The sequence below is a fragment of the Limulus polyphemus genome, unplaced genomic scaffold (genome assembly GCF_000517525.1).
Source record: "Limulus polyphemus unplaced genomic scaffold, Limulus_polyphemus-2.1.2 Scaffold2796, whole genome shotgun sequence".
Classification (NCBI taxonomy): domain Eukaryota; kingdom Metazoa; phylum Arthropoda; class Merostomata; order Xiphosura; family Limulidae; genus Limulus; species Limulus polyphemus.
In genome coordinates this window covers 130786-145347 of record NW_013668406.1, presented here as the reverse complement: position 1 = coordinate 145347, position 14562 = coordinate 130786, and the positions used below count along the sequence as shown (strand labels likewise).

General features: G+C 28.5%; 1 protein-coding gene across 2 annotated transcripts in view; it reads left to right on the top strand.

Moving 5' to 3' along the window:
- LOC106467922 (eukaryotic translation initiation factor 4E transporter-like) overlaps positions 1-14562 on the top strand; it is a 79403-nt gene that overhangs the window by 9883 nt on the left and 54958 nt on the right. For both annotated transcript variants that reach the window (XM_022396137.1, XM_013928305.2), the window contains exons 4-6: positions 2635-2708; positions 6721-7005; positions 12957-13138. In XM_022396137.1, the coding sequence (XP_022251845.1) occupies positions 2635-2708; positions 6721-7005; positions 12957-13138 (541 nt within the window). The remainder of the gene's footprint in view (positions 1-2634; positions 2709-6720; positions 7006-12956; positions 13139-14562) is intronic.

The following is a 14562-nucleotide window of genomic DNA, read 5'->3' as shown; positions in this document are numbered from 1 at the left end:
CTGTTGTCAGCAACACCGAATATTGCTATGTTTGTTTCAAAGGAGATAGTGTGTAGAATTATATCTTTTTCTGTACATCTTGTGCAAGATTCTTTTGAAGCATATTTAAATCATTATAGCCATTCATTTTGAACATGCTAGAAACAAGTAATTTAAATCTGGGGATCTAGTGCATTCATAATCATTAATTGTAATATGTGGAGGAAAATGATTTACTTGATAATTTAGCATTATTGAAAGCTTTCACAACATTTTCTTCATTGCCTATTATGAGGTGATGTTTTTTTTACCCCTGTGGATTCATTAGATCTTTCAGTATTTCTTGTTGTGTCACTTAAGGAAAATGCTTGACATTTTAATTTTACAAAATATCTGACGTTTGAAATCTGAAATACATTTTTGCATTTTCCATGTATAACTGGCACAGTTGTTTCAGAAAAACAAGTTTTGCTTGGTAATTTATATTGTGGGTGTGCTTTCTTCACCTGTGTGAACAAGCCCTTTATCAGTAACTATTGAATACGATGGTAGTGTAGTGTGAGTTTTCAGCACCATGATCACTAATGTTCTATAAGTTTCTAGTTTGATAACACTCATGAATAGCTTGTTGTTGAGTAAAGTATGGCTGCAATATTCAATATTAGGTTCATTAGGCGTCAAAGGTAATTGCAAGTTCTTGTGGTCTTAAACATGCTTATTTGAATAGTAAATGTTGCTTTCCTTTTACCATCAAGTAAAATTATGATGATAAATAATTTTTAACATTACATTAAAATTACCAACTACTGTGAAGTAATTCTGTGAAGGTTTTTTTGCACTTTAAATTGCTCTTTATAATCGACGAACAAAGTTTACCACTGAATTACACTTAATGCCACTGATAACAATCATCAACTAAGTCCATTGTTCAAAGTCGATATTCATATCTTGGTAGCCAACTGGCTAGCTAATCTAGTAATATTCAAGAGTTCTAATAAATAAAACTACATATTTCATCAAATGACTATGGACATTCAGTGCTACATAGTACTATGTTGTTGTTTTTTATATTTTCAAAGATAGCACCATAAAACAAGTTGAGTAGACAGTTAAGATTGCTTACAGATAAGGAGCATTGATAAGTACAGAAATCAGCTGAGTTTGTAGACTTTATCTTATGTTAATGACATTAAAAACTCTGGAAAACAATGATATACCAACATATATTCACTTCTTCTTCAGCCACATGTTACAAAAATGTTTTACTTTTTTGCATTTATTGTTCACCTTTCTTTTCACAATTAAAGCAAGGTAAACTAATTTAACTTTGACCTTCTGTACTTAATATATAATAAATTGGCTTTAAGTTATCACATAATACAATTGAAATGAAACTTTTCTTTTACCTACTTTGCAAGTAAAAGTTTATTAAGATTACTAAAAAGTATTCAATAAGAGCCAATTGGTTATGAGAAACATAAGAGTTTTGTATCATAATTGATTTGTATTCGGATTCATGGATTTATCATTACTTTTTTTTGTCACATTCTGTGTTAGTAATTTTAAGAAACCTCATTAATTTGAAGGAGAATTTGTCCTTGATTTTAAATATTATCTTGTATGTACTATGTATGTTCCACCTTAATAAATCCCATCTTGTATATCCAGATTAAGCCAAGGTTAGTACCATAGTAAGATTTCTTAAGAGTAACTGTAGAATTGATTTTACCAGTTTTTGTATTATAACTTATAAAGTCATGTTTTAAAAGTAATGACTTTTTTGTTCAGAATGGTGTATATGTGTGAATAATTGATTAGCAAATTCCACTAATTGCCCAGATCTACTTAATATAAATGTAATTTACTTGTGATGAGCAATTGAACATACTAAGCAATTAAGAAAAGATACATATTGTGCCTTGAGTCAATACTTAAGTTAAAAAAACCTTTTTAACTAGGGGTTAGATGACAATTACAATCACCTTTCTAAAATGACAGTTTCAAAAGATATAAAAAATAAATAAATTTAAAATTAAATGTACCCTAAAAAGAAGCACTTAAAAAAAGATCATTATCATATAAACTGTGGGTAGAAAACAAATGCAAAATGATTAGTGGTCAACATAATAAAGATGCAAGGTGGCTAAAAATAAACTTGTAACACTAAAAAATCAGGTTTTGATAACCACTGTAGGCAGAGCACAGACAGCTCATTGTGTAACTTTGTGCTTAACAACAAACCTAAATTATGCAACATTTTGATTACTTCTATGGTTGGAACAACTGAAAATATCAGTATGGATATGACAGTAATCGCTGAACAAGTATGAGTTGATCAAAAATAATAATGAAATATCATAATGACAATATTTAAATTACTAGATAGTTTGAATAATCAGAAACACCTATTTCAATTATTGGATAGTTGAAATAATTGAGAACTGCAAATGTAGATGATTATTTTTATGACATTAATAGGTTAAAGCATAATTTTGATTAATCAGTTATTTTATGCCACACTAATTTTAATTCAGTGCTCATAGGTAATTAATTCTACTACCCTACTCTAATATTAAGTATTGCAGATGTCTTTAATCTAAATATTTGGAAATGTAATATATTTTCTGTGTTTTAACTTTCATTGTTTTTTTGTAGGATCAACTCCTAGAAATCTCACTATCTGAAAGTGCCAAGAAAAGACCAGAGTTTTTGAATGTGGAACACTACAAGTAATTTCCATTTTTATATTGTATATCTATAGTAGATAAATGTACTAGTTTTTTTTTATCTGTATTTTATCATTGTTATTATTATAGATAGCTAGTGCCAATAGACCTCAAGTAGATTTGTGCAAAATCAAACAAATTTCCCACCACCAAAAGGGATATAATTTATTGCAATAATGTAGAATTTGGAGAAATGTTTGGGATGTAATATATTCAAAACTTTTAACTTTTTCCAGATCAGTGTTAGTATATTGCCATATCTGCATTTGCATTCATGAAAATTATTAAATAATAAGTGTCACCATATCTGAAATACTGATACTTTAAATATAAAAAAATACAACCATTGAACATTTTTGAACCTAAATTTTATTTTAATTTTGGTAAATTTAAGATTTATAATTAGATAAAAACCATGTCATAGTTGCATACTTTACTGTCACACAATCCATCTGTAATGTTTGACCTGAAAGTCACGTTTCATGTCATTTACCAGTGCACTTTGTTAAATTCTGCAACAAAATCTTGTATATTATTAAAACTAATATAAATAGATAGTATATATATTTTTACTATATCTTGTTTATAAATGTTGTGTTTATACTACTTTTACAAATTATGTACAGCTGTTTCAAAAAGCCCTCTTCCTAATCTCTAAGCTCATGCTGTGATGAAGACCAATGTGAGAATCCATTTGCTTCAAGTTTTGCAATAACTAAATTTAGAAACTTACATTTAATACAAGGTGAAATTGTTTTACTGTAGTATAGTAAAGAATCAAAAATGAATCTATTTGGATTGATTTTTTAAAGTGCACTAATAAAAAAAAAAATCACGTGGTTTAGTAAATCGCTTTCATCATTTTGCATTTTTGATAAATATGAATACAGTTTACAAATAAGTAGTGTGAAGTGCGTATAGAAAAAAAAACTAATATTTTATGAAAAGAAGAGTAGGGGAATGATGTGATGTCAATGCTCTGTTAATTCTTTTGTGTAGTGGATTATGTATTTCTTACCTTCCATACCTGATGCTATTATGTAATGTATTGTTACCCACTGATTTATAGTGGTTAGATAAACAGCTCTTAAATTTTTGGTTATGGCAAGGTTCTTTGTTGTTTATTTGTTTGTTTTTATTCAGATTATCATTTACTATTTTACACTTTTGTTTCACTTAGTCTTGCTATCTCTGGTGCACATTTTAAAAACTATTAGTAGGGCTATGAAGATTTGATGTTTGTATTATAAAGAAGAGCACACCTGCCTCTTGCTTTTTAAAACTTATTGAGACTCGTATAAAAAAGAATGAATGGTTAGCTGTTAATATAAATCTAAAAATTATGTTTTGAGGAAGTTCTTTTATTTTCTATTTCATAAAGTAAACAGTATTATAGTTGTTTCCTAGGCAATACTACTTAGGGTTTTTTTTTTTTCAACCAATTTTCTCCCTAGTTTCATTTGTAATATTAAACACTGAAAAAGCTCCAGGGAACACAAAATTATAAACAAGCACAAAAACAAAACACTAGTCATTACATAAGTTCAGCTGAGTAATGTTAATTTTATGGGAAAAAAAAATCCTAACCAGGAATTTTCTAAAAATTGACAAAAAAAGTTCTTCTTGACTTGGAAAATAGAGAAGCTCAAACTTTTTTGATTTTCATAACTGAATATCACTTTAAAAAATGCTTAAAAAATTTTTAGGAGAATAATTGTTAATATTTTCTCAATACTTAGCTTGATTTCAAGTAAAAAAAGTACATTCCCACGTTGCTTAAAGTATATTAAGAATCTTCTATTCAGTTTAAAAAATTACACAACTAAGAAAGTAAAAGCATTGGCTTAGTATCATCAGCCGTGAGGAAGTTTTAAGTCTTAAAAGTCTGGTGTATCAATTTGATGCATCTATTGCATAGTTTGTATTATTGCAGTGCAACAAAAATACTGAATTGAATTGTTTGTAACTTGAGTTGAACTTTCTACAGAATGTGTAGTTTCTGCAAAATAAAATACTTTATTTTTGTATGAATTTGCAGCTATCAGACTGCAAAGAAATTTTATTGTGAATTTTTTTAACATACTATTAAAAATATCTATCTCCCACTTTGCATTCATTTTCAGTAAATTCTTTCAGTTCCATAGTTTTAAGATCAGGTATGGACTATCTTCAATGCTTTTTTAATATTATTTTAATATGCAAATTATACACCAGTTATGGTTTATAGGTTTTCTTTACATTTATTTTTATTGTTGAATGTTTTGTCTTTCCATACATTTAGTTAAAAGTTAAGATTTAATATTTTTTTACTTCATTTATTTGTGATGTTGATAACTTTCACCCAGTTATAGATAATGATGTAAATGGCTTAAAGTATAAACATGGCTTAACAACTAGGAGCTTTGTCTGTTAAATAAAACTTGATATGGTTGAGTTTAACCCTTTCGCCCCAGGTATCCTTTAATATGCATGACAGAAAGTTTTAGTGTCTTACATTCAAAATTTTATTAAACTACTTTTTGTTTATGTAATAGCAATTAGTATAGCATAAAATCATAGCTAATAATCCATATTTTAATAGTATATACATTTTAAGTTCCTAATTCTACAACACAATATTTTAAAAAATCCTGAATTTCCCTTAGTGTGACACTCATGACATGTTTTCTCTAGGCATCTTGTCTTTTCTATTTTATCCACCACCCCATGAAAGTGTATGAAATTAAACGTAAATTACTCTCTATAGAATTGTCACTGTTCAAACAAACCCTAATGTTTATAGCCTTCAATTTTGTTTGGTTAACCATATTTTTTTATACTAATGGTACTACTGTACTAAGTAATTTTTTATTCAGTTAGATAATGCACCAAATAACACAGAATAATAACATGCAAAAAGCAAACAATGTCCAATAACTATCTCAGTTTTTTCTGGCTTTCTAACTATATGACAAGAGCTATTAAAAATTCCATTATGCTTGTCGATGGGTATAAAGTTTAAACTGGAAGCAAAATAAACTATTCTCTATACAGAAAACAATGTAATATAATTTTTGACAGATTAAAACCTTTACTTTCTATACATTATAAATAATATAGTATTAAATGTCAGAGAGACCTATTGGCAATTTCTGAAAGAAAGAATGTGACTTGTGAGCATAGCAAGTCTGTCTGATTTTAGGTTTTATGGCTATGTAACCAAATAAGATTGAAGGCTATAAAAATGATGCTTTGCCTAAGTAATGACATTTTAATCATTAATTTACTTTAAATTTCGTACTTCTTGTAGGTGTATTAAATAAATTAGAAAAGAGAGGATACCTAGAGAGCAAATGTCACAATTCTAACAGTAGGGAAACTTGAGGATTTTTTATTTTTAAATATTGCCTTGTAAAATTAAGAACTTAAAACTTATATAATGTTAAAATTTGGATTGTTAGCTATGTTTTTTGTTGTTGTTTATTTGTCAAGTTTACTTATATACCATGATAAGAAAGTTGTTTAATTACATTTTAAATGTAACTCACTAAAATCTCTTGACAAAATGATGGCTATTCTGAAAGAGTTAAAGCTATTTTAACTTAACTTCTGTTTTTGTTTAAAGTAAACCGAAATAACTGAAACTAAGATTGGCAGTTTTTAAAAAATTGTGGATAAAATTAAATAAATAAGGCTTTTATTGAATAAGTTTGAAATCTGAAGTTTTTTTGTTTTGTTTAAGTGTGTGGGAGAACTAAAGTTTAATTTCATTCACATTTTTTTATTCTCTGGTAATGGTTACATCCGAACAAAGTGATAACCCAAGATAAAATCAGCAAATAGATGCCATAAAGAATTCAATTAAAACAAGCTTATTACTGCATTTGTCTTAAAAATTGTCAAGGAGAGTGGTGGTTTTGGATATATTTTTGTTTAGTTTGCATAGTTATTTTAAAGTTGTTTGGTATTTGGGAACATATATCTAAAATATAAGCAAGTGCATATAAAAAAAAAGATGTATTTACCTTTTCTTTAGCTCATCTGGTTTGTGGGACCCATTGAACTGGTTTGCTAGTCTCCGTAATGAAGAATTTCCTCCATCAGATGATTTTCAACCTAAGAGGTCTGCAGAACTAGACCGTGATAGTAATATCCCTCCAAAACGTCGACCTTCAGGTCCAAGAGAACGTATCAAAGAAGAGCGAGATGACATAATTCTGAGTCCTCAGCGGAGAAGTTTTCGAACAGGCTGTCACGTCAACCAACAATCGTCTTTAGCAAGAAAAGCCAGCAGTCCTGCAGATCCTCATGAGCTAGAAAGGTTTTTAATTTCATTTATTTATATTAACTCTTTCAGCACGGGCTAGGTCCCTGTGACTGACCTTGTAACCATTTTGTACTTGTTATAGTTTTCATGCTATAACTTTTAAATTAGTAAACGCATGTTAATGAAATTTGGCAAATTATCATACACAAGATATCAAATTTTTTATCAAGTCTTTAGGTTTGTTAAGCAATGTTTTTCTCATGCCTTTTTGTTTTTCTTTTCACATGTTGCCTGTCCAACATGCAAAGTAATTTTCATTTTAAGATTAAAAATACTTTTATGCATCAGAAAATTTTCTAACTTTCACTTGCAAAATCTTTATAATGTCCTGATAGTTATCAAACATTTCTTCAGAAAAAACTTTATATTTTATCAGTTATTTTCAGTAATGAATCTCTGTACAGGTTCAATAGATTTTACCAATCTCATAATCACCATAAAAAATTAGGAAATAAATATAAATCATGCCTCTTTCTTTCTAGAATGACAACAGATTATAACATGAATACATAAATGTTTAAACTAAATAGCTTAAATCTCATAACATTATACATTTATATATATTTATTATTCTTATTATATTGACCATTTAGCTGTGCCTGGCTAACAATACAGAAGTTACAATGATGTAGCACACGTGCACTCATGTTACCGTATCCAATAAAATAAAACTGACCTTCAATCTTTACAAAGTGACCTGTCTTGGCTGTGTTTTAGTAGACTAATAATTTGTAAAATACAGTCACATTTCAATTATTATACATTATATATGTTTATAGATTATTACTATTTAGAAATAAATTCTTAAACTTATTTTTCTTAAAACATAGAACAAAAAATAAAAAAGTAAAGCACACAATTATCTCTTCTAGTTACTACCTTTGTACTCAGTTGCTGCTTGGCGTAGGTTGCTACGCCTTAAGAAATTTTGCACATGGGGGATATGAAATGAAATAATTTTTTTAGGTTTTATATACACAGTTGAATAACCAAAAAATCACAAGTTACTATATCAATACCATAGAATTCCACTATAAGTTATCAAGCTTAGTAACTAAACTGTATTTCGGTCTAAAATATGAAATTTCAAGCACTAAATACACGACCTACCTCCTTGAAATCTTGGTTCAAAAGAACGAGATGGCATTCTAACACTTAAAAATACTTGAGAAAGCCACTAGGGGATATTCTGAGTTTTCGATTGGTTAATCACATCTCATACTAAAGTAAGTGTATATAAGAGTCTGTTTCCAAAAATGGAAAGAGGTGGAAGGGGCACCACTGTGTTTGATTTAGTACATGAACAATATCTCAGCAAATAGAAAAGATATGAAGTTCTTATTTTATATTCTAGCTTATCAATATTGGTGAAGTGTCGCTCTTACAGCATGAGAAAAAACAAACATCATATGAGCCAGGTAATAAAACTATGAAATTAAAAATGAAATGTGTGAAAAGAGTAAGCAGAAGAAATTGTGAATAATGTAAAATCCAATTTTGAAATCATATTGATTACTGAAGCAAGAAGGAAAGGATAATTTTCATTTTAGTTTCACTCTACATTGATTGATTATTTAGGTATAGTTAGTGTTAGGTAGAGAAAATAGCAGGTAAAGTACAAACTTTTACCCTAGAAAAACTTTTGATGTTGATTTAGGAGGTTGTAGAAGTTATGCAAATTAAATATGAACATTCAGATGAAAAGAAGTATTTGTATTTTTTGTAAGGAAAATCACCTTGCATTCAGACCTCAGACTTTTCAAACTAACTCTGTAAATTCAGAGAAATCTTTATTAGAAATACCTTATTAAAAATTCTTTCTTTCTTCTCCTTTCTCTTTTTTTTTCCTTCTTCTTCTTCAAAATACTAAAAGCTTACCAAATTTGGCTTTTGAAATTAGAAAGGTTTTAAATATATATAACTTTGTTATTCAACATTTTTTGCAGACAGGATTGAACTTTGAGAAAACTGAAATAAATGTTCTTAATGTAATAATGTTAAAGATTCACAATTTGTACACCCCCACCTTATTTGATTCCAAGGGAGCTATTGCATTCAAAGAGCTATATCAGTTAGTGACTAAAATGTTGAATGCAGTTGTCACCATATTGGTTATGCTTATTCATTGTGATCTGACACTATAAGTACACATACATATGCACATAGTTCATAGTTAAAACCCATTGTATTACTTAAATATAGATTACATTATTATGCATATATATTAGGAAGAAGATATTTCACAGAGTATAATTTACTAATTGATAAAATATACAATTATTTATGCATCTAACCTGTCATGGACTGTCACTTATGTTTATCTGTTCTTTGTGTAAAATCAGTGCTTGGTCATTATCATCATTGAAAAAGATCTTTCCTTGCCATGAGATACTACTTTGAACAAACAACTTGCATGGAGACAGTACCTTTCTTTGAGGAAGTTATCAAAGCTAGTTTTTAAAACCAGTATAAAAGCCTGCAAACAACTTGTATGCAGTTTTAATTAATGTACAGCAACCTCTCTTCATTTGTAATTGCAATTAATTTTGATATTTGAATTTAGTCTCTCAATATTAATTAGATGCAGCACCAAATAAAATAAGATTTTTGTACTTTTTTTGTCTGCAACATTCAGACCTTCCAGTGTATTCATGATTGAGTACGTATATTGTACAGGGTCAACTATAGACTCTTAAGTAGTGCATATAATGGTATATTATTTTCTCAAAAAATGTTTTTACAATACACATATATAATGTATTTTGAATTTCTGACATTTCATTGATGAAAGTAAGGTACATAAATTCACCAGCAGTAAGGGACAGTAAATCACAAAAATGTTAAAACCATTAAGCTTTCTCAGTTATTTTTATGTTAAACAATCAGCATTTTCATAATTTTTAAAAATGACATAAAAGAATATTGCAAAAGAAAAAAATATCTAGCAAAAAGTTCAAAACTCAAATATGTTAGCTTTTTTTTTAAGCATGTGCATTTTCAACAGAAAACTTCAAGTACATTTGGTTATCAGTAATTGAAGCATTGTCTATAAATTTACTTTGTGCATTCAACATATAACTTGTAACACTAGTGTACTTAAGCAAGCTTACTGATCAGTAAAGATCATTTATGAAAAGTATGTGCAGAATCAGGTACTATAGGGGGAAATGCTCTTTCTGTATGAGGTAAAGCATTTTATGAACACTGGGATTTTTTTAACTCTTAATATGGGCTCGGTCAATCTGACCAACCATGTGACTTCTTTGTACTCATTCAAAGTCTTTATAAATTTCATACTACTAACTTTTAATATAGTGTGTGTATATATATTCACAAAATTTGGCAGTTTTTCAGTAAACATTACAAGTGTTTCACATACAAATACCATATTTCTTAGTGAAGTATTTTTAATAAAATAAAGATTTGGCCATGCATGTATTTACTATTTGTTTTGAATAGTCCGTGTGCAAAGTGATTTTCATGTTAAGATTAAAAATACTTTTCTTCATCTCAAAAATCTCAAATTTCATTTGTGTAACCTCTAAAACCTCCTAAATACATTTCAAATGTTTGTTTTCAGTAAAATGTCATATTTTATCTGTTATTTTCGCTACCCTAACTCTATGTGGGTTTGGTGAATTTGTCCGACCTCATAACCACCAAAAAAAATCCAAATAAATCTAAATTGGCTTTTTTTTTTCTAGAATGACTTCAAATTGTTGCATGAACTACATTCGTTTATCCTAAGTAGCTTTAAACTCATAACAGTATACATCTATTGATAATTAAATTTTATTGTTTTATTGCCCTTTAAATCATGTTTAACTACTATTTGTGCCATTATAAGTTCAAAATTACTTGGGGAATGTGGAACTTGTAAAGTTTTTCTTTTAATTCTTTCTCTTTTTTTAATGCAGAAATAAATTTGCTGATAAATAGATACGGTATTTAATAATACAGTCACACCACTTAGCCTTAACAAAAATTCATACTATAAGTTTGAAATGGTTATATATATATATCAAAAAGTGCTGCCCTCTTCCACAATGAAATATTTACATTTGCTTTCGTAATCCAACTTTAATAGAAAATAAGAATTCCACACAAAATAATAAGCAGTTTGTTTACTTAAATGTTTTTACTACATTTCTTTAGGCTTGATGGCTTAATCATTATTGTCAAATAATAAACTTAATACTATTACAAACATTGAACAATACAAGTTTCATTTTGTTTTTGACTAGCTATTGAAGTTGAGTATCGTAAGAATGAAACATCCCAAAGTTGATGCTCGAGATTTAATCTGTAAAACTGCCTTTAATTTTATGATATTGCCAAAATAATTAATCAATACAAAAACCTATGATTGATGTAAGTTTTTCATCTCTTACCCTAGTGAGAATGCTTACTTTGAACCCTGCACATGTAACAAGTGTCTTAAAATTTTATAATATTTTCCAAATGAATCATGGAATTTTTAACGGTTTTGTCCTAATTAATGATGTTGCAATGGCATTTTTTTCTTTCCATGGAGTGAGTGTTATTTTCGAAGACTTATGGTAAGTTAACACCAACTTAGAAAGAACCATTAGCAAATAAACAATGTAAATTGTATTTAAAATATACAGTTAAAATTATATGATAGGGATTTAACAAGTGCTTTTAATTTTGTATTTCACATTTCTAATATATTATAGTTTCAACTGCTGTCATATTATTTTATAAAGTATTGTTTAAGTGCACAATTGTTGGTTTTGTGCCTATGCATCATGCATATTTTGTTTTTGTAGAACATGTATTATTCATTTTGGAATATGCTGTATCTCTGAAGTGAAACCTGTCAGAGACTTCTTGAAAAGAAATATAATTTTAGCACAATTTGTTTGCACTTTTTAATTGATATTAATGTAATAATTGTGGAATGTGTCCTCTGTAGTATAAAATAGCATTAGTTTGATTTGGACTTGGTAAGAAAAATGAATAGTAGGTTCTTAATGATAACTCCTGCTGTATTCAACAAGAGCAATCAGAGAGATTGCATACTCTCACCCTGCCACTCCTTTTCAAGAATGCCTGCATTTATATTGAATAATGTTAAGTTTCACCCTTGAAAATTCAGAAAATCCTTTTCATATCTAGAACGATAAGTGATCCAAATATTTTTTTGTAGTATGATGACGAGTCTCAACCTTAATGTGCCCATGAAATTTGGTACAAATCCAATTGCCCTTTACAGATTTATTAATGGAAAACTGCAAAAATGCCCTATATCTCCATTTAAAAAAATAAAATGCTTCAAAAGTAATCATAGATCCAGATTTGGGTCTGGACCAAATCTGGGAAGGAATGTCCCATGCTAACTTCCCATCTTATGTAAAATATTTGTTTACATCGATCTATTATTTTTTGAGACATGCACATGAAAACAGACACAAACACAGACCTGATTGCAATACCCTCAGAGGGCAAGGGTAATAAACTAACCATAACTTTCAACAGTAATTTTCCATATTGAATTACTTTATGTAACTTGTACATTTCAGTGAATGTTTATATTGTACTTTTCTCAAGAACACAAACTTGCTACACTTACAATTATTACAGCTTATTATCATTTGTTCAGAAATAATGTATCTGTCTACTCTCATTGAGGTGAAATATTTTTCCATGTAACTAAATATTTTGTGTGTAATGAAAGTAATGTAATTGAAGTTTGTTACCCAGGTACAGCTAATGAATGTATTTACTTTCAGTTTGTATTTCTCCTTGTAATAGCTGATTGCTAACCTTGATTCTTGATGATGTATTTAATCTACTACTGGAAATTTACTTAAAGAAGAAACAAGTATTTATTAGTTAACATTTTTGAAAATTTATTTTGTGTATCCTACTTTTCATTGATATGCTTAAAAGTAATTTTAACATTTATCAATTCTGTGTTCTAGTATTATTCATAGAGAACCAACTCGACGAATTGGTAGTGGACGAATAGCGACTAGGGATAGAGATAGAGATCATCCTGAGAGGGATTATGGATATAGTAGATGGGGAGGAGATCACCGTGAGGAACGTGACAAAGAGGGAAACCGCTATAATGGACACTATGGAGAGAGGAAATTTAGAAGAAGTAAATATAGAATATTTAAAATGACCTTTTCATTTAATAGGTTTTTAGAATAGTCTTTGGCTCCACTTTAAATATTAACACTGTTCACACGGGCTTAGTTGAATCAACCAAGTTCATTACCATTTTGTACTCGTTACAGTTTCCATACTATAAATTTTAATACAATACATGTATCTCCACAAAATTTGGCAGACTATTGTGCATAAAAAATATTAGATTTTTTTAATAAAGATTTGTCTGTGAACATATCAATTAGTTTTGTTAACTAGTCTGAGTGAAAAGTGATTTTTATATTAAGATTAAAAATAGTTCTATTTATCTTAAAATTTTCAAATTTCATTTTTGTAATCTCTAAAGCCTATCTAAATAATTATAAAGCATTATTTTTCAGTAAAACTTTATATTTTATATGTTACTTTCTTTACCCTAACTCTGTTTTGGTCAATTTGATCAACCTTGTAACCACCAAAATTCAAAATAAATATAAATTACCCCTTTTTTTTTCTTTCTAGAATGACCTCGCATTGTAACATGAAGCTACACCTGTTTATACTTAAATTGTATTATTTTATTGAGTTTTGAAACATATCTAAATTAATATTCCCACCATAAAATTTGTAAATCGGTTGTCAAACATGGAGCTCTTGTTATTCTACCAAGCACATAATGCACAGGCTACTTGTGAGCTGCTCACAAGCGCCTCTCTCTGAAGTACAGAATTTAATGTAAATTACTCATTATAATATACTAGAAAATCAGAACCACTTACCACTTTCACCTGTCACATCCTCCTTTTCACAAATTGCCAGTAATTCTCTCTGACATATAATGCTGTGTTGTTTTCAGTACGGAGTATTGTAAGTTTTGTCTTCAGTTGAAAAGTGGTGTTCAGATTGAGCAGCTAAGGAAACTGATTTAAGCCTGTCTTGTCTTAGTTAGAAAGCCAGTTAAATTATATTAGTTATAGGACATTGTTTACTTTGTGCATGTTATTATTTTGTGTTCTTAGGTGCATTATTTAAGTAAATAAAAATTACTTAGTATAATTATCATAATTGTAAAAATTACAAACTTATTAGATTAGAATAGAAAAGATCATTTAAAATAATAATAATAATGATAAAAAAATTTCACAAAGTATGCTCGCAAACAACTCGTGTTACATCATTCAATACGGTAACATAAGTTACACATTTCCAACTAATTTTCAACTTGTGTGGCAGGATTATTAGTTAGAAATGGTTAAAAAGGCAATAAAATTAAGTATAAACAGAGGTAGAATGAGCTATAAGATACTCAGGATAAATAATTATTTCTGTAACAACCTGCAATCATTCTAGAAAGAAAAAAATAGTAATTACATTAATTGCATATTTTTGTATGATGGTTACAAGGTTGGTCAAATTAACCAAGTCCATATATAA